A 25,842-nucleotide genomic window follows, 5' to 3' on the forward strand; every position below is an offset into this window, starting at 1 on the left:
TATGTGTGTGTGGTGTGTATGGTATGGTGTGTGTGGGGTGTGTGTGTGTGGGGTTTGTGGTGTGTGGTGTGTGTGTGGGTGTGTGGTGTGTGGTGTGTGTTGTGTGTGTGGTGTGTGTGTGGTGTGTGTTGTGTGTGGTGTTTGGGGGCTGTGTGTTTGTGTGGTGTGTGTGAACTGACAGGGGCGGGATGTGTGTGTATGTGTGTGTGTGTGAACTGACAGGGGCGGGGTGCGGTGTGTGTGTGTGTGTGTGAACTGACAGGGGCGGGGTGTGTGTTGTATTGGTGTGTGGTGTGAACTGACAGGGGCGGGGTGTGTGTGTGTGTGAACTGACAGGGGCGGGGGGTGTGTGTATGTGTGTGTGTGTGAACTGACAGGGCGGTGTGTGTGTGTGTGTCTGTGTGTGTGTGTATGTGAACTGACAGGGCAGTGTATGTGTGTGTGTGAACTGACAGGGGCGGGGTGCGTGTGTGTGTGTGTGTGTGTGAACTGACAGGGGGGGGTAGGTGTGTCTGTGAACTGACAGGGCAGGGTGTGTGTGTGTGTGTGTGTGTGTGTGAACCGACAGGGGCGGGGTGTGTGTGTGTTTGAACTGACAGGGGCGGGGTGCGTGTGTGTGTGAACTGACAGGGCGGTGTGTGTCTGTGTGTCTGTGTGTGTGTGTGTGTGAACTGACAGGGGCGGGGTGTGTGTGTGTGTGTGAACTGACAGGGGCAGGGTGTGTGTGTGTGTGTGTGTGAACTGACAGGGGCGGGATGAGTGTGTGTGTGTGTGAACTGACAGGGGCGGGGTGTGTGTGTGTGTGAACTGACAGGGGCGGGGGTGGTGGTGTGTGTGGTGTGTGTGTGTGTGAACTGACAGGGGGGGGTGTGTGTGTGTGTGTGTGTGTGTGTGTGTATGTGAACTGACAAGGGCGGGGTGCATGTGTGTGTGTGTGTGAACTGACAGGGTGGGGTGCGTGTGTGTGTGTGTGTGAACTTACGGGGCAGTGTGTGTGTGTGTGAACTGACAGGGGTGGGGTGCGTGTGTGTGTGTGTGTGAACTGATAGGGTGGGGGGTGTTGTGTGTGTGAACTGATGGGGCAGTGTGTGTGTGTGTTTGTGAACTGACAGGGGCAGTGTGTGTGTGTGTGAACTGACAGGGGCGGGGTGCGTGTGTGTGTGTGTGTGTGAACTGATAGGGTGGGGTGTGTGTGTGTGTGTGAACTGAACGGGGCGGTGTGTGTGTGTGTGTGAACTGACGGGGCCGGTGGTGTGTGTGTGTGTGTGTGTGTGAACTGACAGGGTGGGGGTGTGTGTGTGTGTGTGTGAACTGACGGGATGGGGTGTGTGTGTGTGTTGTGTGAACTGACAGGGCGGGGTGCGTGTGTGTGTGTGTGTGAACTGACAGGGCAGGGTGTGTGTGTGTGTGTGTGAACTGACAGGGGCGGTGTGTGTGTGTGTGTGTGAACTGACAGGGCGGTATGTGTGTGTGTGAACTGACAGGGCGGTGTGTGTGCGTGTGTGTGTGAACTAACAGGGGCGGTGTGTGTGTGTGTGTGTGTGTGAACTGACAGGGCGGTGTGTGTGTGTGTGTGAACTGACAGGGGCGGGATGCGTGTGTGTGTGTGTGTGAACTGACAGGGCAGTGTGTGTGTGTGTGTGTGTGAACTGACAGGGCAGGGTGTGTGTGTGTGTGTGTGAACTGACAGGGGCGGGGTGTGTGTGTGTGTGTGTGAACTGACAGGGCGGGAGGTGTGTGTGTGTGTGTGAACTGACGGGGTGGGGTGTGTGTGTGAATGAACAGGGGCGGGATGTGTGTGTATGTGGTGTGTGTGTGAACTGACAGGGGCGGGGTGCGTGTTGTGTGTGTGTGTGTGAACTGACGGGCGGGGTGTGTGTGTGTGTGTGTGTGTGTGTGTGAACTGACAGGGGCGGGGTGTGTGTGCATGTGTGTGTGTGTGAACTGACAGGGCGGTGTGTGTGTGTGTGTGAACTGACAGGGCGGTGTGTGTGTGTGTGTGTGAACTGACAGGGGCAGGGTGCGTGTGTGTGTGTGTGTGGTGTGAACTGCAGGGCGGTTGTGGTGTGTGTGTGTGAACTGACAGGGCAGTGTGTGTGTGTGAACTGACAGGGGCAGGGTGCGTGTGTGTGTGTGTGAACTGACAGGGCGGTGTGTGTGTGTGTGTCTGTGTGTGTGTGTGAACTGACAGGGCGGTGTGTGTGTGTGAGTGTGAACTGACAGGGGCGGGGGGTGTGTGTGTAGGGCAGTGTGTGTGTGTGTGTCTGTGTGTGTATGTGAACTGACAGGGCAGTGTATGTGTGTGTGTGAACTGACAGGGCGGGGTGTGTGTGTGTGAACTGACAGGGGCGGGGTGCGTGTGTGTGTGTGTGTGAACTGACAGGGCGGCTGTGTGTGTGTGTGTCTGTGTGTGTGTGTGTGAACTGACAGGGCGGGTATGTGTGTGTGTGAACTGACAGGGCGGGGTGTGTGTGTGTGTGTGTGTGTGAACCGACAGGGGCGGGGTGTGTGTGTGTTTGAACTGACAGGGGCGGGGTGCGTGTGTGTGTGAACTGACAGGGCGGTGTGTGTGTGTGTGTCTGTGTGTGTGTGTGTGTGAACTGACAGGGGCGGGGTGTGTGTGTGTGTGTGAACTGACAGGGGCGGGATGAGTGTGTGTGTGTGTGCACTGACAGGGGTGGTGTGTGTGTGTGTGTGTGAACTGACAGGGGCAGGGTGTGTGTGTGTGTGTGCGTGTGAACTGACAGGGGCAGGGTGTGTGTGAACTGACGGGTGGTGTGTGTGTCTCGTGTGTGTGTGAACTGACAGGGGCAGGGTGTGTGTGCACTGACAGGGGTGGTGTGTGTGTGTGTGTGTGAACTGCCAGGGGCAGAGTGTGTGTGTGTGTGTGTGTGTGTGTGAACTGACAGGGGTGGTGTGTGTGTGTGTGAACTGATGGGCGGGGTGTGTGTGTATGTGAACTGACAGGGGTGGTGTGTGTGTGTGTGAACTGATGGGCGGGGTGTGTGTGTGTGTGAACTGGCAGGGGCAGGGGGTGTGTGTGTGTGTGTGTGAACTGACGGGGCAGGGTGTGTGTGTGTGTGTGTGTGTGTGTGTGTGAACTGATGGGCGGGGTGTGTGTGTGTATGTGAACTGACAGGGTGGTGTATGTGTGTGTGAACTGATGGGTGGGGTGTGTGTGTGTGTGTGTGTGTGTGTGTGAACTGACAGAGTGGGGGGTTTGTGTGTGTGTGTGTGTGAACTGACAGGGGCGGGGTGTGTGTGAACTGACAGGGGTGGTGTGTGTGTGTGTGTGAACTGGCAGGGGCAGAGTGTGTGTGTGTGTGTGTGTGTGTGAACTGGCAGGGGCGGGGTGTGTGTGTGTGTGTGAACTGACGGGGCGGGGTGTGTGTGTGTGTGTGAACTGATGGGCGGGGTGTGTGTGTGTGTGTGTGTGTGTGGGGGTGGGTGGGTGGGTGGGTGGCTGTGTAAGCTCCCATTCAGGCTGCCCCACACGGGGTAGGACGTCATTCCTTCGCAGGCACCTTTTCTGGGTGCCCGTGGCATGCGGCGCTATGGCAAGCGTCCCTGCTCCTCTGACCCCGTCCTCCAGCCTGGACATAGGGTGACGCTCCCCATGTCTGGCTGCCGGCATCGTGCCCCAGCTACACAGAACCCAATCCGGGTCGGATCGGGCCCGAGGCTCAGGTGGGAAAGCAGAGCTCGGTTTCCCTGACCCCAAGCTGCTTCTGCGCATCGCATCACCACACCCCGGCTTCCAGGTCTGCAGGGGGGGGTCCCCTCCCATCTCCCCCTCCCCCCACCGCCAAGTCACTCACTTGTAGTTGACTTCCTCGGGGGAGGGAAAGGCTTCCCTGGGCCAGTTGACGGCACAGTTCAGAAAGATGAGGCAGGCCAGAGCTGACCAGGCGAACATGATGGCCATGAAGGACACTCCGGCGTCGTAGATCAGCTGTGGGGGGAGTGGGGAGGCCCGTGGCGGAGGCTGCCAGGCCCCAGGCCCATGCCCTCCAGCCAGAGTGTAACCCGGGCCCCAGAGGCCTCCAGGAAGGTCTTTGCGAGCCCACCCTTTGTGCCCAATTTGCAGATGAAGACACCAAGTCCAGAAGCTAAGACCGGATCTAGAAGCCCCATGGCCCTCTCCCTTTTTCACCCCCACCCCTCCCAAGAGACGTGAGGTGATTCCAAGCGTGCCGAAGAGGCTGGCCACAAGCTCGACAGGTCTTTGGAATCTCAGTTTTTATCTTAAGAAGATACACCGGTGTTGCCTTTGACTGTACATATGTTCTTATTTTCACCAACACGTCGTTTCACTTCATGGACAAGAGAGGAGGGTGGAAGCTCCCAGCTGCGTTCCTCCTGCCTCTTCCTGCCGCCCTCCCTGGGGGAAGACAGACCCTCCACCGGAGAAGTCTTAGCTCGGCTCTCACAGGTGCGGTGACCCAGGGCGGCGGGGGGAGCGGGGCACTGTGCAGCCTCAGGGCCAGCAGGCTCTGTCCTGACCGATTCTGTGCCCACGGGTCAGCCCCGCGGGGGAGGCAGCCGGCGGGCGGAGCTGTCCTGCCTGCCACCCTCTGCCCGGGAGGACCGCTGTCTGTCCTGATCCCAGGTCCCTGCTCCAAGCTCCGGCGCTGCCAGGGAAAACCACTCCTCCTGGGCTCCAGCTTCAGGGCTCTTTCTTCCCCGGGAGCAGGACAGAGCTTCAAAGGGCCACACCCCAAGGGTCTGGCTCCTCAAATCGCTCTGCCTTAGTGGAGGGAAGGGAGACCCCCCTCTCCAGGCCTGGTCCTGCCTGAACACCTGTCAGCACCCCAGCAGTGCACACTGCACCTCCGCTGGGACGGAGGCTGAGCAGAAAGTGAAGGCGCTCAGTCGTGTCCGACCCTCTGCGACCCCATGGACCGCAGCACGCCAGGCCTCCCTGTCCATCACCAGCTCCCGGGGTTTACTCACACTCACGTCCTCGCGTCGGCGCTGCCATCCGGCCGTGGCACCTTGCCTGCCCACTCGGTGCCAGTCCCCGTGTGCCAGCTACTGCCCTGTCCTGTGGTGCTTTTCAAGCTACTGCACTGTACGGTTAAAAATGGCTTTCTTTCTTTTCTGTCTGTGCTTGTGTTTTAATGTGTTATTTGTGTGAGAAGTATCATAAACCTATTACACACCTGTTACATTACTATACAAATACTATCAATCCTATTTCATGTACAGCCAATTGTACTAGTTGGCTGGCTAACTTTGTTGGCCTTGCAAACAAATAGGACTTACACACGTGCTCTTGGAATGGAACTCGCTCCTTTGCAGGGGACTTACTGTAATAAATTAGCTGCCCGGGGCAGACTCTGAAGCGCACGCTCTGGCCCTGCTTAGAAGGTGATTTATCAGAGGCGGGAAGGAGGCCCCAGACTTGCTCAGAGCGAGGATGCAGGCCGTCTGGCTCTAGGTGGACCTGTCTTACAGCTGGCCTCACCTGGACTAGCTTGGCAACCTTGGGACCCAAATCGCCCAGCCTCTCCAGAACGGGGAAAGGAGGTGTGGCCTGAAAAGTGGGGTGAGGTCCAAGAGCCCAGGGCCTGGAAGGCTTGTAAAGGGGTTGTTTTTGATTCCACAGGTGAAAGAGAGCAGGTGGGTGAGCTAGTTCTCCATTTAAGATCATTCTGGAAGTCATGTGGATGACCGCTCAGAGAGAGAAAACCTTGGAGGCAGGGAGAGCAGCTAAGAAAGCACTGGCCTGGGAGACAGGACGAAGGCCTGGACTCGGACGACGGGAAAGGAAAGAACAGAGACCCGCTGATCCGCAGCAGCGCCGGGCTCTTCCCACAGCGCCGCCGGGCTTGTCCCATTGGAGGCGGGCGCTGACGTCCGCCTGGCAGGAGATGTGTCACCAGACATACCAGCCACCAGGCACCCAGTTCTTGTGTCAGGGCAGAAAGAAGACCAAGCAACCTCATGGACCACCACCCCCTCCCCAAGCAGCCTCATACCTTGATTCCTGGGTACGTGATGGCAGAGGAGGCGTAGGAGCCGATCATGAGGGCCATGAACGTGGAGCGCAGGTTCCCAAACAGGTTGGGCAGCTGAGAGAGGAGGTGGGTGCCCGTAAGCAGGGAGACCCTGACACCCACCCAGGGCTCCCCTCGCCCCGCCTGGAAAAGCTTGGAAGCTTCTAACCCTGGCAGTCCTCAAAGCGAGCTCCAGGAACATGCGCCCCAGAGTCGCAACAGGAAAATTCTAAGCCAAGTCAATGAGGGAAACTGCTATAACCCCCTCCCACACACAGCACGTGTGCTAAGTCACTCAGTCGTGTCCAACTGTTTGCGATCCTATGGACTGCAGCCCACCAAGCTCCTCTGTTCTTGGGACTCTCCAAGCAAGAATACTGAAGCGGGTTACCACGCCCTTCTCCATGGAATCTTCCCGACTCAGGAATCAAACCTGCGTCGCCTGTGTCTCCTGCATTGGCAGGCAGATTCTTTACCACTGAGCCACCTGGGAAGCCCCCTCCCCCACCCCACCCTATACACACACACACACACACACACACACAGAAGTGCCTGCAAAGAGAAATTCTGTTTAACCCCAGGGTTCCCCAAGTTAGGCATTTACGGAGTCCCTTAATCATGACTTGCCTCTTAATAAGCCGTGGTTAGATATTTAAGAAATACCACTCTAGAGCAACTCCTTTGATAGCTGAGCACTGGGACTCGGAAAGGGAAAGAAATGTACTTGGAGCTCATTAGTGACTTTCTCTCCAGTTCTGGCCATACGAGCTCTATCCCAGACCCCAAGGCTGTGACTACCAGGATGGTGCCTTTTAACCTTCTCAGTAGCCCCAAAGGCCACAGTCCATGGTTTTAACTGAGCCAGGACAGGTAACAGGAGGGCTCGGGAGCTGAGGATAGCAGTGAGGGAGGGGATAGGGCCAGGGCCAGGCTTGTGTCCAGAAGAGGAAGCCGACACACAAAGCAAGCCCAGAATTCCCACCAGTAGAGAACTGGTCGTGCTTTTTCCGGTAAGTGGCCTGAGGTGACCTCTAAAAATGGTGCGCTATTCCCTAGACCCAGAAAACTCCACAAAATCATGCAAATCAAGAGGTTCAGATCTGCAATTCACTTTAAGAACACTCGTGAAACTGCTCAGGCCATTAAGGGAATGCACATCTGAAAACCCCCAAGTATCTGAAGGATGTCACTTTAAAGAAACAATGTGTACTATTCTTTAGTCACAATGGTGGAGTTGGTAGGTGTCCACGGGCCAAACGGCGGGGCTAGACTCCGTGTCGGTGGCCCCACAAGAGTGCTGAATTTTTACTGCACAAGCTCAGAAATGCAGAGTAATGCTGAACTGCAGGGCTTAGGTGTAGATTCTCTGGTCATTGAGCACATCCAGGTGAACAAAGCCCCCAGGATGTAGCAAAGGACTTACAGAGCTCCTGGTCGGATCAACCCATACAGGAGCTCTCCTTGCCACACTGAGAAGATGCTTACTGAAAAAGAACAGATGGTTCCTAAAGCGGAAGAGGAGGCTGCACAGAAGGAAAAAAAATATCCCAGGAGAAACTGAAGAAACAAAAGCTTATGGCCCGGGGAATAAATGCCACAAAAAATAAATGCAAATAATAGTTTAAAAAAAAAAAAAAGAGATAGAACTGGTCTGTTCACTGGCCTGAGCCAGGCCCTGGAGTGAGGGGAAAGTAGAGCCGGGTATCCCCTACCCCGACCCCTACTCCTCACTGCCAGTCGACAGAGCCCCCAGCTGGAAGAGTCTTAGACGCCACACAGAGCTAAAACCCTCTCCGCAGAGGGAAAAACGGAGGCTCAGAAGGGATCTGAAACAGCTCCGGAGAGGAAGGGGAATAAACACAGAGACATCCACGATCTCCATCAACCTCCACGCGGCTGGGAAACAGAGGCGGGGCCGAGATGACCCCACTCGAGCAGGGGTTTCCCCAGTTGCCTGGCTGTGTAAGGCATGCTTGCCAAGGACGCCAGGGAAAGCGCCAGGGTCTGGCGAGTGGCCGAGGCCGCGGTGCTCCTCAGTCGTGAGCCCCCACCCGCCTCCCGCCAGAGTCCGAGCGCCTTCTCCGCCCAGCACGGCCTGGGCCGGCCTAGCTAAGCCGACGCTGCACTGGACTTCCGGCAGGGATCCGGCGGGCGGGCCAGCCCCCGAGGCCTGAGTCGGATCCCGGCCCTGCCATTGGCTGGAGATTACTAACGCGGGGCGGGGGCGTGGCCGGATCGGGCCCTGCCATTGGCTGGAGATTACTAACAGCGGGGCGGGGGCGTGGCGTCCTCTGGCGCGTGGCGTGCCCTGAGCCCCAGGGCAGGGTTCGAGGTCAGGCCCCAAGCGGAGGGGAGGGGAGGGTTTCGGGGCCCTGAGCCAAGCTGCACGGAGTGGAAGAGGGGCTGCGGAGCGCGGCGGGGAGGAGGGGACCCGCTTCCTCAGGGAGTTGTGAAATGTCCTGGGCTGGAATTAAAGGCAGCTGCTGGTTGCGGTGAAATTCAGCCAGAAGACCCAGTCTGGCAGTCAGGCGCTCTCCGTGAAGATAAACAGCCGGGGGCAGCCCAGTCTGCAGCCCCTCCGGGCACCACTCACGCTACCCATAAGCCTCCATCCCTTCTGCTCACTCACACACACACACACACACAAACACACACACACTCAGAGAGCCAGGCGAAAAGGCCCTCTTTGAAAGTCAAGCACCGACAAGCGTGGGCAACTTTGCATGGTTCAGTCTAACAGACCGATAAACACATTAAGCTGCCACGGACAGCACCGTACATACACCACGCAGCAAACACACACCGCAGTCTCAAGCTGCGGCCCCCTCTTACTTCTGCATCACCCAGGTTTATTCTTTCCAGCACTCAGGACAGCATGCATTAGTTTACTTGTTTTTAGGGTTGTCTGTTCCCCCAAGCCCTGAATGTAAAGTTCCAGAAAGGGGACGTTATCAGTTCTGTCTGTGCCATGGCCCCAGTGCCTAGGATGGAGTTCGACAGATGTATGGGCTTGGGAAACACACACACATACACACACACCCAGCATCCACCCTGACAGCCTCATCTGTACACACAGCCTCACACCCACCCTTCTCTCTCTCTCTCTCTCACACACACACACACACACACACACGTGCCTTTGATCTGCGTCCCTCTCCACCCTCACCCTCGCTCGCCCACCCCACTCCTGGGTGCCCTGCGGCCAGGTCAGGGCCTGTCATACTCACCGTGAGTGACGAGAAGGTTAGGCAGATGCCACCAAAACCATTCATGGACAATGCCAGGAATATCAGCGGAGACAGAACTGGGAAGGGAAGAAAGATGGATGAGGGCCTCTGGGGAGCTGGGGGAGGCTAAAGGCAGGAGCTGGGGCACCATCCACCTTCATCCCACCCATTTTCTTCCTGTGCGGGCACAAGATGCCAGACATCTCACCTTTTGTGTTCCAAGAGGCCAGGGCCATGAGGGAGCAGGATGCAGCGAAGCAGGCGCTAAGGAGAAGCAGGGAAGGGGGAGCAGTTGCCTCCCTCCCCCTGCAGCACCATCCCACCGTCCAGGCCCCCGCAGCCCCTTCCAGCTCCCCCACAGCCCAACCGCCTCACCTGCCCATCAGCCGCGTGGGCCGGGGGCCGAAGCGGTCCATGAGGACCCCCAGCGGCAGAGTGGTGGCGCTGAGCACAAAGGAGCCGATGGTGAAGCCCAGGTTGAGCATCTCTTCCTGCTGGTTGCAGCTGGGCCACCCACGTGGCTCGTCCTGGGTGGTGTTGGTGGTGTTCTCAGCTGAGGAGGGGGGAAGAGAGGCAGCACGTGACGGCGGGAGCCGCAGGGCCCAGGAGCGCGTGCTGGGATCAGGGGTCCGGCCCTCCAGTGCCCGGCCTCTGCTTGCCTGCTGACCGGGGGACTTTGGAGTCATACCTACTACTCTGATGGGGAAGGGGCTCCATAAGTGGTAGCGATGGGGTTGGGCTTCCCTGGTGGCTCAGTGGTAAAGAATCTGCCTGCCAATGAAGGAGACCTAGATTTGATCTCTGGGTCAGGAAGATCCCCTGGAGTAGGGACAGGCTACCTGCTCCAATATTCTTGTCTGGAGAATTCCATGGACAGAGCAGCCTGGTGGGCTACAGTCCAGGTGGTCGCAAAGAGTCAGACATGACTGAGTAGGCATGCATGCAGTATCTGACCCGGGGGGGTCATACACCCAACCTGAGGCCTCAACTAACTCGAACAGGATAACAGACATCAAAGTATTTACTGCACTGAAATATTCACTCAGTGTCCAAGGTTAGAGGGTGATAGATCCCCAACAGGAAGCACCCTTGAGTCTGGGACAGCCTCAGTGAGTGACGCTCGAATAATGTAACAAGAAATCCTTTCCCCATAAATGACATTCTGATAAAATAATAGCTCGCATTTTTAGATTAATTAATTTGGCTGCCCTGGGTCATAGTTGCGGCATGCAGGTTCTAGTTCCCTGACTGGGGATTGAACCTGGCCGCCCTGCAGTAGGGGCATTGAGTCTTAGCCACTGGACCTCCAGGGGAGTCCCCCAAGAGCTAATATTTGTTGAGAATTTAACCATGTTCTAGGCATATTCTCAACAGTCACTGTATTAACTCATGACAGCCCCAGGAGTGAGCTAATAAAGTTACCTCCACTCTCCAGATAAGGAAACCAAGATACAGAATTAGGATCACAGCAGTGCCCTACAGGACTCCTCCAGAAGTCATCTCCCAGGTAAGATGCCAGCTGGGAGCTGAGACAGGTTAGTGAGGAAGGCTGACGTGAGGGAAGGAGGGGGTTTCCATTTCATTCATGCTGATGGTGAGGGAAGGAGGGGGTTTTCATTTCATTCATGCTGATGGTGAGGGAAGGAGGGGGTTTCCATTTCATTCATGCTAATGGTGAGGGAAGGAGGGGGTTTTCATTTCATTCAGTGCTCAATGAGGCTGGGACTCCCCTCTGTCCTATTTTCACTTAGGCGTCGTGGCCAAGGGCAAAGTCAGGGTGTGCCTGGAGGACCCACAGACCAGGGACTGAATTTCTACCCCCATCCCCACTGGCTGTGCAACCTTGGCCAAATAACTTCCTCTCTTTGAGGCTCGGGCCCCTTGCCTGAAACAGGGAACAGAGAATGGCTAACCCAGGCTCCTTAGGAGATTGAGTTGGAGAAGGGGCGCGAAGCTCTGTACATGGCCTGGCCCCAAGAAGATGCTCCTGGAAGAGCTGACGAAGGGGTCGATGGTGGTTCATGATCTGGGAGCCTCTCCTCTAGGTGCTGGAGACCCCACAGTGAATAAGACAGCTCTCAGCTCTCACGGGGTTTGTACTAGGTAATAGTCAAGTGGACGCTGACATACAGAAAGTCCCCGACATACGAACCTCAAGTTGCGAACGTGCGTTCCATAAATGTCAGGTGTGAGTGACCTTGCACTCTGCCCCCTGTCTCCTTTTGCTGTCGACCCTTCAGCTCTACCATCTCCCACTTTTTCTCCCTCCTCCATCAGTAGCTTTTCTTGCCTGCTCACTCATGGCCAGCCCCTGTGTGCCGGCTGTTGCTCTGTAGTACTGCACTTTTCAAGGTCACTAAGTCCCTTCCACTCGTGTCCGACTCTTTGCGACCCCGTGGACTGTAGCCCGCCAGGGTCCTCGTCCATGGGATTCTCCAGGCAAGAATACCGGAGAGGATTGCCATGCTCTCCTCCGGGGGGATCTTCCCGACACGGAGATCGAACCCACGTCTCTCATGCCTCCTGCATTGGCAGGCAGGTTCTTTACCACTGGCGTTACCTGTACTGCATACATTCAAAACATTTTCTCTCTATTTTGTATTTGTTTTTTACGTATTATTTGTGTGAAAAGTATTACAGACCTGTTACACACAGCACTACATAGCCAAGTGTGTTGGCTGGGTGCCTCGGCTGACTTCTGGACTCACTAACATTTAGTTAGACTTAAGAGCATGCTCTCAGAACAGAACTCGTGGGTGAGTGGGGGGCTTACTGTAAAGAGCAACGGGTGCTGTGCGTGCTAAGTTCCTCAGCCGTGTCCGAGTCTCTGAGACCCCACAGACTGCAGCCCCCAGGCTCCTCCGTCCATGGGCTTATCCCGGCAAGAATACTGGAGTGGGTTGCCATTCCCTTCCCCAGGGGAGCTTCCCAACCTGGGGACAGAACCCGCACCTCTGGGTCTCCTGCACTGGCAGCCGCTTGCTTTACCACTAGCGCCACCTGGGCAAAACAGGAAGATGCGCTAGTGTGGGCTGTATCTGCCCCGCCCCCCTCACCCCACCCCCCTCCCCCATGAGCACCGTGACCCCTGACTTTAGGAATCCAAAGGGCATGTGGGTGGCCAATGGCTGAGATCAGAAAGAGAATGAATTATTGTCAGAGCACCAAAGGGACAAGCAGAGGAGGAAGTCCCTTGGGCAATGGGCTGCAGGAATGCTGGTGGATGAGCTGGGGGACCAGTGCGGGTACCTGGAAGAAGGCGTTGGCAGGTTAGAGCAGAGTCTCCCAGGGGTCAATGCGTGCGTGTTCTAAGTCACTTCAGTTGTGTCTGACTCTGTGCGACCCTATGGACTGCAGCCCACCAGGCTCCTCTGTCCACGGGACTCTCCAGGCAGGAGTACTGGAATGAGTGGCCACGTCTTCCTCCAGGGAGCTTCCCGACCCAGGGACTGAACCTGCATCTCTATGTCTCCTGCATTGGCAGGCAGTTCCTCACCACTGGCACCACCTGGGAAGCCCCTCTGGGGTTCAGGCTGGCCCCCTAATTTAGTGATCTTCATTGTCTCTGTTTACTTCCCCACCGGGTTGCTTTGCACCTGTCCATTCCATCTCCACACACTTCAGTGACACCTACTACACGACAAGCTCTATGATCCGACAGTAGGTAAAACAGGAAGAAATGCGATGGTAATTTAGACCGGAGGCTGCAAAGAGGTGATCAGCAACAAACCCTACAGGTATTCTGCTTGGCTTGCAAATTTTAATCGGGTGCCCGTCTATTTATCTGTTTAGCTGCACCGCATCTTCGTGGCGACATGTGGGATCTAGCTCTCTGACCAGGCATTGAACCTGAGGCCCCTGCATTGGAGGTGTGGCGGCGTCTTAGCCACTGGACCACGAGGGAAGTCCCCGGGTGCCAGTTTAAAATCAGGAGTTATCATCTAAAAATCACAAAGTCTGGCTTTTCTTTACTATGTCAGGAGATCCGGCCACTGCTGGAGGTGAGTGGCAGCCACTCCTTTTCGTCAGGGCCTGCCCTAAGTCACCCAAGTCCTCACCTCGCTATTAGCTCGCCACCACTCACCATCCCGTAGCTGCCCTGATTGGCCTAATTATTATTATGGTTTTTATTGAAGTGTGCTTGAGACACAGTGTATCAGTTTCACATGTACAACATAGTAATTTGAAATTTATATACACTGCAAAATGATCATGACCATGTCCAGTTACCATCCACCACCATACAAAGTAATGTACTACTAGTAACTGGATTCCCCTGCTGGATATCAACACCCAGTTGTTATTAACTGCCAGGCCTCTGAGTCTGCAGCCCCTGAATTAGACACGGGTCCTGCGCCTAAGTCTTTCACAATCAAATGATACTTTCTCTCACTAGCTCTCAGCTAATCCACTTTGTGCCAGGCTTTTCCATATAGTATATCATTTACTCTTCACCACCCCAAGAAGTGAGAGCAGTGACCCCCGCAGATAGATGGTGACAGCAAGTCACACCGCTTCTTACAGGCAGGCCGAGTTCCGGCTCAAGACCTTCTCCAAAGTCAACACTTCCTGGTTGCTCCACGGGGCTGCTCTCTCCCGAACAGAGCAGCTTAGTAAGTCTCTGAAGCCAACACTAGTGCTGGCAAGGACAGGCGTTCTTCCATGGGTGGAGAATTCTAGCCCAGGGATAGCAAATAACTGAAGGTCCACTAATGCATTCACTTCTCCGGTTTCAGTCAGTCCGCCTCTTGTGAGTTTGACTCACAGGAGCTAGTTCCTGAGGCCTGATCGTTCTGGGTGGATGCATAAAGCCAGACCTTTTTTTTTAATAATGTACTTTTTATGGCAGTATAGCTGAGTTAGTTTCTGCTGTGTAACAAAGTGAATCAGCTATACAAATACATATATCTGCTCTTTTTAGAGTCTTTTCCCATGTAGGTCATTACAGAGTATTGAGTTGAGGTCCCTGTGCTATACAGTAGGTCCTTGTTAGTTATCTATTTTATATATAGTATTGTGTATAAATCAGTTCCAATCTCCCAACTTACCCCCGGCCAACCCTTTCTCCCTAGTAACGGTGTGTTTTCTACAGCCATTTCTTTTTTGTAAATGAGTTTGCTTATACCACTCTTTTAGATTAAGCCAGACTTCTGAACCAAGAGGGGAGCCAGCCCAGGGTGCAAAGACCTCTTAGACCTCTGTCTGTGTCAGTTACAACAGGAGAGGTCTTTGAAATCTAATTTCTCCCATTTTATAGACAAGCGAAGCATGAGGTGTGATGAAAGAAACATATGCAGGAAGTTAATGATCGCATTGGGCTCTGAAGTCAGAGAAAACAGTATTTCCCAAGTGTGGTATGCATGGCATGTGCACACTCAGGTTGGGTTTAGAGGTACAGTTGACCCTTGAGCCACAGGGGGTTGGGGCCTCAACCCTTCCTCCTCACGTTAGAAAATCTGCCTGTAATGAGTCAGCCCGACCTACTTGGGGTCCCTCCGTATCTGCGTTTTTGCAGCTGCGGATTCAACCCACCAGGAAGTGTGTAACCTTGTCCGATTTACTCTTGAAAACAACCCTGAGCGGTTCAAACCTGTGCTATTCAAGGGTCAACTGCACATGTTTCACAGTTATTAGTTATTTCAAAGTATATCTTTTTTATAGTTATTAGTTATTCAAAAATATATCAAACACATACATGTACATATGGATTGGAAATACATACCCCTTCATGGATCACAGCCTCATCGTGGGAAAGGGGCTTGCGTAACTCAGAGAAGCTGTGAGCCATGCCATGCAAGGCCACCCAAGACAGACGGGCGACCTGATGCCAAGAGTCGACTCATCAGAAAAGACCCTGATGCTGGGAAAGACCGAGGGCGGGAGGAGAAGGGGGTGACAGAGGATGAGATGGTTGGATGGCATCACCGGCTCAATGGGCATGAGTTTGAGCAAGCTCTAGGAGATAGTGAAGGACAGAGGACCCTGGCGTGCTGCAGCCCACCAGCTCACAAAGAGTCAGACACAACTTGGTGACTGAACAACAACACAGAGATATATATGTACGATGTGCACCTGTGAGTAACATCAAACCCAAGGTTCCAAGAATGTCACACTTCAAGCTGAGGCTTTCTAGGGGGCTTCCCTGGTGGTCCAGTGGTGACAACTCTGCTCTTCAATGCAGAGAGTGTGGGTTCGATCCCTGGTTGGGGAGCCAGGATCCCACATGCAGTGTGGCCAAAAATGAATAAATAAAATGAGGCTTTTTAGTATGTATACATGCAGCTGATTCACTTTGCTGTACATCGGCAACTACCACCACCTTGTTAAGCAACTATGCTCCAACAAAACATAATTTAACAAAGGAAAAGAAAATGAGGCTTTTAAAACTTTGTTTCGTGTTTCTCTGTTTTCATGAGGCTTTTTAAGTGGACTGATTTAAAAGGAAATAGGAAGTAAATAATAGTACCTATGGGCACACAGAAATGGTAAAATCATGCAGGTGAACTGCAAATGACGAGGTCTGGGAAACACTGGGGAAGAGGATGATTCTCGTTCCACTAGCTGTGAGGCTGAAACTCTGAGGCTCTGTTATCCCATCTGTGAAATGGGTTCAGTGGCCGCAACTGTAGGAGAGGAGGACTGTATGGACCGCTGCACGCACACACAATACTCACAGAGAGATCCCATTTTCTTTGTCTCCTGGGTCTGTGAGCCCTTCCTCACCATCGCCCCCTCCCCCCAGCCCCAAGATTTGCCATCCTGCAGCTGACACAGCCAAAGCCCTCCAAACACCCACAGGTCTGGGCTCTGGCTGGCTGTCTTGTCTGTAACAGGACTCCGCCGGAGGACTCTTGAGCTAAAGCCAACGGGAAAAGGTTCTTGGGTCCAATCTGGGGCTGACTACTCACTCTGCTCCTTATTTATTCACTGTGTGACCTGGGGCAAATTACTTAGCATCTCTGAGCTTCAGCTTTCTCCTCTTTGTTTTTAATATTTATTTTGTACTTGCATGCTCAGTCATGTCCAACTCTTTGCGACCCCGTGGACTATAGCCCTCCAGGCTCCATTTTATCTGGCTGTGCCAGGTCTTAGCTGCCGCATAAAGGATATTTAGTGGCAGCATTCAAATGCTCAGGTGCAGTATTTGAGATCTAGTTCCCCAACCAGAGGTCGACCCAGGCTCCCTGCATTGAAAGCACGGAGTCTCAGCCACTGGACCAGCAGGGAAGTTCCAGCTTGCTCTGCTACAAAAGCAGAGTTGTGAGGATCTCACAACATTGTGAGATCTCTAAAGATCTCACTAGCAACAGTCAATGCTTGGTGAACGTTAGCTACTGTTTTATTATTGTGGCATTTATGCGGCATATGCAACTGTGTGTCATCAGCTGAATCGCCTCTGCCTACCTTCTGAGTAACAGAGTCCTCTTTGGCTGTGATGCCTCTACAGGTGGTGAGCCATCCACCAAAGCTGAGAAGACAGGAGGTGTGGTTGGAAACCCCAAAGCCAATGCTAATAAGTGCCTCCATAATGAACTCAACGTCTGTTACACGGCATCACTGGTCCTCACGTCATTTCCCCAAAGCAAGAAGGATGAGGGTTGTGCACTCCGCTCTACAGACTTAGACATGGAGATCCAGAGAGGCCAAGGACCTCGCCTAAGGTCACACGGTAAATTAGACATGGAGATCCAGAGAGGCCAAGGACCTCGCCTAAGGTCACACTGCAAATTAGACATGGAGATCCAGAGAGGCCAAGGAACTCGCCTAAGGTCACAGAGCAAATGCTGGGAGAGCTGGGCGCAGAACAAGATAATGCCCAGCTGGAGTCTGAGATTTGTATGCTGGCTCTCATTCCACTTTCCCAATAGCCTCAGGAGGTAGGTCCCGAGGTCCCGCTTTATATACAGGGTCATGGAGATGTAATTGGGCTTCCCGGGTGCCTCCATGGTAAAGAATCTGCCTGCCAATGCAGGAGATGTGGATTCGATCCCTGCGTCAGGAAGATGCCCTGGAGAAGGAAAGGGCAACCCACTCCAGTATTCTTGCCTGGGAAATCCCATGGACAGAAGAGCCTGGCGGGCTACGGTCCATGGGGTCGCAAAAGAGTGGGACGACGTAGGGATTCAACAACAACATTAAGAAAGGTAAGTAACTGGCGGCAACCCGCCGAGCAGCACAGAGCAGAATGGGAAGCCACGCCGTCTGTGTCCTTCCACGCACAGCGGGACAGAGTCCCGGTCAAGTGTGGTCCTGGGACCCTGCAGAGGGAAGCTTCAAGAAGCAGGAAGCAGGTGTGTTGGATGGAGCCGCGGGACTGACGTGAAATGGACTCGCAGCCCCAGCAGCAGGTGTCTAGAGGCTGAAGTCCTCTGAATGAAAGAGAGCCCTGCTGTACCTGCTTATCACAGCTCATAAAGTTCTGAAACAGGGAGGGTTCACTTTGGTCACCACTAGTGACCCCAAGGTACCAGGCTCCAACACACACTCATGTCTGGGCAACGAAAAACACCAGATGGCTACCTCACACCAGCCACAAAACGTAAGTTCAAATGGATTAGAGATCGAAATGTAACAGCTAAAACTTTAAAACGCCTAGAAGAAAACACAGGTGTGAATCTTTGTGATCTTACATGAGGCGATGGTTTCTTAAACATGACACCAAAGCACAAATGGTAAAAGAAAAGATGGTTTGGACTTCACCAGTATTAAAACCTTTCAGGCACCAGACCAAATTTATGGTTCAGTTCAGTTCAGTCGCTCAGTCCTGTCCGACTCTTTGCGACCCCATGAATCGCAGCACGCCAGGCCTCCCTGTTCATCACCAACTCCCGGAGTTTACTCAAACTCATGCCCATAGAGTCAGTGACACCATCCAGCCATCTCATCCTCTGTTGCCCCCTTCTCCTCCTGCCCCCAACCACTCCCAGCATCAGGGTCTTTTCCAATGAGTCAACTCTTCGCATGATGTGGCCAAAGTATTGGAGTTTCAGCTTCAGCATCAGTCCTTCCAATGAACACCCAGGACTGATCACCTTCAGGATGGACTGGTTGGATCTCCTTGGTTACCCATAAACTAAATTTAAGGTTGCCAAAGGGGAATGGGGAAGTGGGAAAACGGATAAATTAAAAGAGGGTGGGATTTAAAAAAAAAAAAAAGAGTGTGGGATTAGCAGCTACAAAATATTACCTATAAAATAAACAACAAGGACCTACTGTATAGCACAGGGAACTATATATTGAATATCCTGTAACAAACCATCATGGAAGATAATATGAAAAATAATTATATATGTGTGTATATGTATTAACAGATAAAACTGCATCACTTTGCTATACACCAGAAGCTAACAAAACACTATAAATCAACCATACATCAGTTAAAAAAAAAAGTTCTGTTCTCCGAAGAACACTATAAAGAATGTGAAAAGAGGGCTTCTCTGGTGACTCGGGGGAAAGAATCTGCCTGCCAATGCAGAAGACATGTGTTCGACCCCTGGGCGTGGAAGATCCCACCTGCCAGGGAACAGCTAAGCCAGTGTGCGCGGTGACTGTTGAGACTGCTCGAAGCCCAGGAGCCGCAACTGCTGAGCCCACACACCCCAGAGCCTGTGCTCTGCAACATCACTGAAGTGAGAAGCTCCCATATCTGGTGAGGGACTTGCACCTGTAATACAAGGAACTCTTACAACTCAGGAATAAAATATAACCCACTTCAAAAATGGGGAACGGATCTAAAGAGATGTCTCCAAACAAAGACACATTCGTGGCCGAGAAGTACGTGAGAAAGATGCTCAACCGTCATTAGCCAATGCTGCTGCTGCTGCTAAGTCACATCAGTCGTGTCCAACTCTGTGCGACCCCGTAGACGGCAGCCCACCCGGCTCCCCCGTCCCTGGGATTCTCCAGGCAAGAACTCTGGAGTGGGTTGCCATTTCCTCCTCCAGCGCATGAAAGTGAAAAGTGAAAGTGAAGTCTCCCAGTCGGGTCCAACTCTTCGCAACCCCATGGACTGCAGCCCACCAGGCTCTTCCGTCCAGGGGATTTCCCAGGCAAGAGCACTGGAGTGGGGCGCCATTGCCTCTTCCCCCTTAGCCACTAGAGAAATGCATAGAAAGATAGCAATGTCCACAGTAAAGCAGGTGAGAAATAACAAATGTTGTCTAGGACATGGAGAAGTCGGAACACTCGTGCACTGCTGCCAGGAATGGAAAATGGCAAACAGCTAGCAGTTCCTCAAATGTCAGAGTTACCCTATGGCCCAGCAATTCCATATGGAAAGAAAGTACATGTCCACCCAGGACTTGAACACGAGTGTTCACAGAAGCATCACTGTAATAGCCCCCAAAAGGAGACAACCCAAATATCAAGCAACTGTTTGACGGAGAGATAAACTGTGGTAGCAAAGGACTTGGAAAGGAACTGTGTCTTGATACCCTTGCCAACACGAATGAACCTTGAAAACATCATGCTAACCCTAACACAAGAGCACCTGTTATAAGATGCAATTTACATGGGACGTTTGTCATAGCAAACCTGTAACAGGAAGCAGACAAGGGGCTGCCTCGTGCTGGGGGGTGAAAGAAGATGTAGGGAGGGGTGGGTACCGCTGGTGGGTCCAGGGTGACTTTGGGGGGCAAAGGAAATGTTCTAAAAGGGTTGTGGTGATGGTGGAACAACTCTGAATAGATTAAAAACCATTAACTTGTATCCTTTTTTCCTTCTGGCCACACTGGGTCTGTGTGGCTGCATTGGGCTTCCTCTGGATGCGGCGAACAGGGGCTACTCTAGCGGCCGTTCGGGGCTTCTCTCTGCAGAGGCTTCTCTCCTTGGGACCAGAGGCTCGAGATTGTGCAGGCTTTAGCAGTTGTGGCCCGCGGGCTCACCAGCCCTGCGGCAGGCGGGATCTTCCCAGACCAAGGATAGAACCTGTGTCCTCTGCATTGGCAGACGGACTCTTAACCACTGGACCACCCAGGAAGCCCCAACTTGGGTACTTTCAATGAGTGAATTGTAAGGCACGATACTTCTATCTTAACCAACCTCTTACCCATATTTTTTAAAAGCTGGACGATGGGCAGCGAAAGGGAAGGAGTTTTGCAGGTGATGGAAATATTCTAAATATTGAATGTAGTGATGGTTCCTAAGGTGTATAAATTTGTCCACCTCATCAGAATGTGTGAGGTAATCTTCAATAAAGTTGATATAAAAAGAAACCAAAACAGGTGCAGAGGGCTGCAAGAAGCCACTGGACAGGCAGAGACAGGCATCAAGGCCACGAGGCAGCAAAGGGCAGGACTCCCCGGTGTCCAGGGCAAACAGCTCAGCAGAGACCTGGACCCCTGGCCTCCCCTGGCACAGGGATGCCTGACCCTCTGCCTGGTTCTCCCAGCCACCCTGGGATGCCCAGCACGCCACCCCAAGCCAGGGCCTCCTGAGCCAGCTGCCAGCTTGTATCCCCACCTCCTCGGTCCCCCCATCAGGCTGTGCATGCCCACGCATCCTGCACCCCACCTGCGGCTTACGGATTAGTCGGGCAGAGAGCTGAGAGGGTGCAGAAATCAAGGGCGCCCCAGTTCCACCCCCGCGAGGGCAAGCGTTTTCTACCACAGCCAAGGCAGATGGCTGCAGGGAGTGAAGTCAGGAGCTGGGAGAGGCCAGGAAGGACACTCACACGGATCACGCACTGTTCCCTCTCACCGCATAGACACTGCTCTTCTTCCCACTTTGCAGACCAGGCATCTGAAGCTCGACGGTTTAGCCTGCGTCCGTGCTCTCTACAGTCACGCCCAACTCTTTGTGACCCTGTGGACCGAAGCCCGCTGGGCTGCTCTGTCCACGGGATTCTCCAGGCAAGAATACTGGAGTGAGTTGCCATGCCCTCCTCCAGGGGATCTTCCTGACCCAGGGATCAAACCCTCGCCTCTTAAGACTCCGGCATTGGCAGGCGGGCTCTTCACCACTAGTGCCCCCCGGGAAGCACTCAGCGCTGTGGAGACCTGGCCACAGTCAGCCAGCTCCTGGGATTCTAACCCAAGCTGGCCCTCCTCCAAAGCCTGTTCCTCGGCCAGGCGTTTGGAGGAAGAGGATAAGCAGGCCAGGAACAAACTCCACATCCCTCCAGCTCCTTGGGCTGAGCCTGTCAGCTCAGCGCTCTCCTTCCCAGAAAGGAAAGATCCCCGTGTCAGACAGCAGGAGAAACTCAAGTCCCAGGCAGCAGGAGGGGCGACTCCTTGTCTCCGGGCACTTGAAGACTGCCAGGGTTCCCCAAGATTGCCAGAATTCTCACTCCAGCCTTCAGAGCCCCTCATACAAAGCCCAGGTGACCACAATGGAAACAAAGACCCCCATGAGCTGGGGCCCTAGACAAAATGAGGCTACTAATTGTATAAGAGGTGACCTGAGGCCTCCAAGGGCCTGGAAAAGGAGGCGCACCAACCCCCCCCCCCCACCTTGATGATCAAACCCAGCTTGAAGACTGTCCTCTGCCTCCTTCAGCCTGACAATAGTCCCAGCAAGAAAACCCTCATCCAGCTGCTGTGCGTCTTGCTCTAGACCTGAGGTTGCCAAAGGATCCCACCCCGAACCTGAGATGCCGGCAGGACGCTTGGGTTTCTGTGCAAACTGAATTCAGTGAGTGGGTTCTTCTCTAGAGAAAGTATGGTGGAGAGTAGGGTGCCCAAGCCCCTGCGCGGTGCTCGGTCTCCGACCTCGGAGGCGCCCCCCGCCCGCGCTGCCGCCTCCGCCGGTCCCTTCTCGGGGTACCTGAGCACATGCTGGAGTAGAAGCCCTCGTTCTTGAGCATGATGAGCAGGGAGCTCCAGCCCAGGAGCACTGCAGAGAAGAAGAGGTTCTCCAGCACCGCCGAGCACGCCATCCACCAGCGCCGCCGGTAGGCCTGCTCCAGCGTGGGGGCCATGCCGGCGGCCAGCCTGCCGGGGCAGAGAGTGCTGAGCCTGGCGCCCAGAGGACCCTGAGAAGCGCCCTTTATCGTGCGGGCTCTAGAGACCCCCCTCGAGCCTCCCGCGACGGAGGCCCCCATCGCGTCCCGGGCTTCCCAGCGGGTCTCGCCGGGCTGGCTCTGGGCGCACGGGCAGCGCCGGGGGCGCACGCGGCGCTGGGATCCCCCCCGACCCTGGGTCACTATTAGGGGCCGGGAGGTCCTGTCTGCGTGCCACGGACTCCTGGCGCACCGCCAGGCTCCTCCACCGAGGCCCAGGCACGCGGTGCCCGGCTCCCGGCGTCCAAAACCGCGCTTCCCGGAGTCCCCAGAGGTCAGCAAGGGGCAGGGCGCGCTCTGAAGCCGCCGCCGGCCGCCAGCCAGCCTCCAGCTCCAGGAAGGACCCCCCGAGGAGAGCAGAAGGAAGGGGAAGTCGGATGGCAGCCCCAGGACACCCCCCGCCTCCCTCCGTCTTCCCGTGGCCCCGGGGAGACAACTCCTCTCCCCCGGGGCCGGGCTCCCGCGGGCCCTGCCCCTTCCCGCGCCGGGCGACCCAAGTGCCCGCGGGCTCTCGCTCCCTGCCGGCAGCTGCCACGTGGAAGGGGCCCCAGGCGGGCCCCCCGCGCCCCCGGCGGCCCCCGCTCACCCGAGGCGCCTGCCCGTCCTCTCCGGTCCGGGGAGGGGGCTCGGGTTCCCGCAGGAAGTCCGGCGGCCGCTGACTCAATAAGGGCCGGGGCGGCGGAGGGGCTGGCGGGCGGGCGTGTTTACCAAAGGGAGACAAGCCGCCCGCGCTCCCCGCCCACCACCCCCCCGCCCCCGCCCCCGCCCCAGCCTCGGGCACGGCCGCCGCTGCGGGAGGGGACGGCACGCGGGCGGCGCCGGGGCGGAGAGCGGCCGGGGGTGGGAGGAAGGAAAGCCAGAGGAGATCGCAGAGGAGAGGGGCGGGCCGGGCCGCAGAGAAAGGGTGGGAGGGGGCGGGGGGAGGCGCCAGTGCCTGCGCCCCGGAGCCTCAGTATTCCCATCTGTGAAATGGGCCTGGGCCTTCGAGGGCACCCGCAGGTCCGCACGGCCTCCGACACTAGCGTGCTCCGAGCGGGGGAAGCGTGGCCGGACAGGGCGCAGAGGGGCCAGACCCAGGGGGCGGGAGGACGCGCTGGGGGAGGCGGGAGGCGCGCGCTCAGGTGACAGGGTTTCTTGGGGAGCCTGGAAGAATCGGTAGGAGCTACCCGAGCGGCTCTCAGGGACCCCCGCAGCCCAGCACCGCCGGCCGCTCACCTCTGATCCCGGCAGACGCGCCTCGCGTGGCCGCGGACCCGTCGGCGTCCGGCGTCAGGTGTCCGGGGGGCCCAGCTCGGGACCGTCCCGGCGCTCGCGGCCTCGGAGATTCCGCCTGGGGCTCTCACCGCCCCTGTTCCATCGGAGGAGGTCGGGGGACACGACGCCTCCGAGCGGTCCCAGTCCGCGCGGCGAGGCTGGGACGAGGTGAATCGACGGAGCGAGCCAACAGCTGTATTGACGCCCGTCCGGGGCTGCGCCCCGAGCTGGGGGCGGGGGTTCCCTCCGCAAACCCTGCCCCTAGGTCGAGTTTCACGCGCACGTGACTCGATCCCGGATACCCAGACACTCTCCCCGGCACACGGCCCTGCGCCTAAAATGTCCACGCATCTCCCTGGCCCTAGCCTCTGCCCCGGCCCCCCAGGAGAACCGGGCAGCCCTCTCTGTATCCTCGGCCGCAGCAAAGAACACCTCGGCTGGAGCGCAATGACCGCGATCCCGGGCGGACGGGTGGGGTTTTGAACTGTGCAGTTGGGGAGCGGAGTTTTCGGAGAGAGAGGCAGAGTGACACGGATTTCCTTGCAGAGGTAGTCAGATCGAGCTCTGAGAGCGCACGTGAACACTGCCCTGGGCTACCTTGAGCGAGTTGCTTGGCCTCTCTGAGCCTCGGTTTCCATCTGTAAGTTGTGGTAACAACAGCACCTACTTCACAATGGTACCGGCAGTAGGACTGCTGGAGAGCTGGGGGCTGGAATTGGGGGTTCAGAGGCGGGCAAAACGCTCACGGCAGTGCTTGGCACAAAGGAAGCATAATCAGCTGTTCACTGCGGTTGTCGCTGCTGTCATCATTATTATTATAGAAGACGTGGTGATGGGAGCCCTCCAGACATTTACTGACTCCTGGGAAGTCTCTGGACCTCCCGGAGCCTCAGTTTCCCCATCTGTAAAGCAGAGGGTCAACTGTGTGTGGACTCACACTCATCCTGTGGATGAGGACGAGGGCCCATCAGTACAGATGCCGAGTTCATCGCGGTGTCTGGAGAGAGATGTTGATGATGTTCACAAGGCTCTTTGGGTGTGTGAGCAACTGCCCGGGACGTTCCAGGCCCCAGACAAGAGGGACTCTAAACAGCTGAGCCGCTTCGCCCAGGGAGGAACTCACATCTGCTGAGTGGCTAACACACGCTGAGCACTTTGCAGGCAAAGTGTGTGCCGGTCACTCAGTCGCGTCCGACTCTTTGTGACCCCCTGGACTGTAGCCCTCCATCCTCCTCTGTCCATGGGATTCTCCAGGCAAGAATACTGGAGTGAGTATCCATTCCCTTCTTTGGGGGGTCTTCCTGACCCAGGGATCAAACCAGGGTCTCCCACATTGCAGGAAGACTTTACTATCTGAGCCTCCAGGGAAGCCCATATTTTTCCAAGCAAAAGTAATCATTAAATCCTCAAAACATCACAGGCTCATTTATGCCTCGGAGCTTGTCACAGGGGGACAGGCCTGGGGGCTAGCAGCTGGAAAATGGTAGGTCTAAACGGGATGCAAAGTCAGGACTGGCTGGCTTTGAAGTGTGGGCCTTCCCATTCCTCCAGTTCCGGAGGAAACAGCGAAAGCAGACGCTTAGCAGCTGAAAAGGCTCAAGGACTTCTCTGTGGCAGGGGTGCAGTGGGTGTCAGGCGCTGAGGGTTTCGTTTCTCAAAATTCACGACTGGCTCCCAGAACTTCCAGATCAAGGTCAAACTCCTTAGCTTCGCACCAGGGGCCCTAGAATAAGGACCCGGTGACCCAAGGCGGTCAGGGACAGGTCGCTTCGAGAATGTAATAAAATGCCATGAGGCCTCTGCCTGTGAAAAGGCCTGTGTGAACATGCACACACACAAACATCTACATTCAAATTCCAGGGGGTTTGTGGACCCAGCTCCAGAAACTCTAGGGGTCCACAGGCTCCCCTGTGGCTGTTAATGCTTGCCTTTCTCTCCAATCCACATGTGCATCTTTTCCTCTGGGGAGCTGTCAGCTGCATGGGGACAAGGGTCTGGTCTGCTGTGTTCACTGCGGTGTCTTCAGCACCAGAAACAGCCCCTGGCAGCTAAGAGGCCTCAGGAAGCACCTGTGGAATGAAGTGTGAAGCCGGCTCCTTCCACATCGCCTTCGCTTTGCGTCTGTAATTCCTTCTTGTGGGAAAGACGGATTCACTCCTTCATCTCCGGTGTATTCGTCCTTCACAACTCTCCTCCAGTTTCCCCTTTTGTCTGGAAGCTCTGCTCTTCTAGGCTGGGTTAGAGGTGCTCCCCCCGACCCCTGCCTTCCCCCTCAACACTATTCTACCCTGAGATGAAGTGCTCACCCTGATCTGGAATCAGCAGTATCGCTGCCTGCTCCCTCTCCAGGAGCTAGAAGTCTCTG

At 55.4% G+C, this 25,842-nt stretch overlaps 1 protein-coding gene across 5 annotated transcripts in view; it reads right to left on the reverse strand.

The window, feature by feature from the left end:
* The window catches only part of SLC43A1 (solute carrier family 43 member 1), a 35,749-nt gene extending 12,048 nt beyond the window's left edge, over window positions 1-23,701 (reverse strand). Inside the window, exons 1-7 of one of the 5 annotated variants that reach the window (XM_043481774.1) lie at window positions 23,439-23,701; window positions 21,989-22,155; window positions 9,602-9,779; window positions 9,435-9,490; window positions 9,227-9,303; window positions 5,982-6,074; window positions 3,819-3,952 (exon numbers count right to left, since the gene is read on the reverse strand). In XM_043481774.1, coding sequence (XP_043337709.1) covers window positions 3,819-3,952; window positions 5,982-6,074; window positions 9,227-9,303; window positions 9,435-9,490; window positions 9,602-9,779; window positions 21,989-22,142 — 692 coding nt within the window. In that variant the 5' untranslated portion in view covers window positions 22,143-22,155; window positions 23,439-23,701. Of the gene's footprint in view, window positions 1-3,818; window positions 3,953-5,981; window positions 6,075-9,226; window positions 9,304-9,434; window positions 9,491-9,601; window positions 9,780-20,897; window positions 21,070-21,988; window positions 22,156-22,809; window positions 22,979-23,438 lie in introns of those variants that run through there. The other 4 variants (XM_043481779.1, XM_043481776.1, XM_043481777.1 and 1 more) reach the window with 4 other exon arrangements.
* Window positions 23,702-25,842: the final 2,141 nt, after the last annotated feature.

The sequence above is a fragment of the Cervus canadensis genome, chromosome 11, assembly GCF_019320065.1.
Source record: "Cervus canadensis isolate Bull #8, Minnesota chromosome 11, ASM1932006v1, whole genome shotgun sequence".
Taxonomy (NCBI): Eukaryota; Metazoa; Chordata; class Mammalia; order Artiodactyla; family Cervidae; genus Cervus; species Cervus canadensis.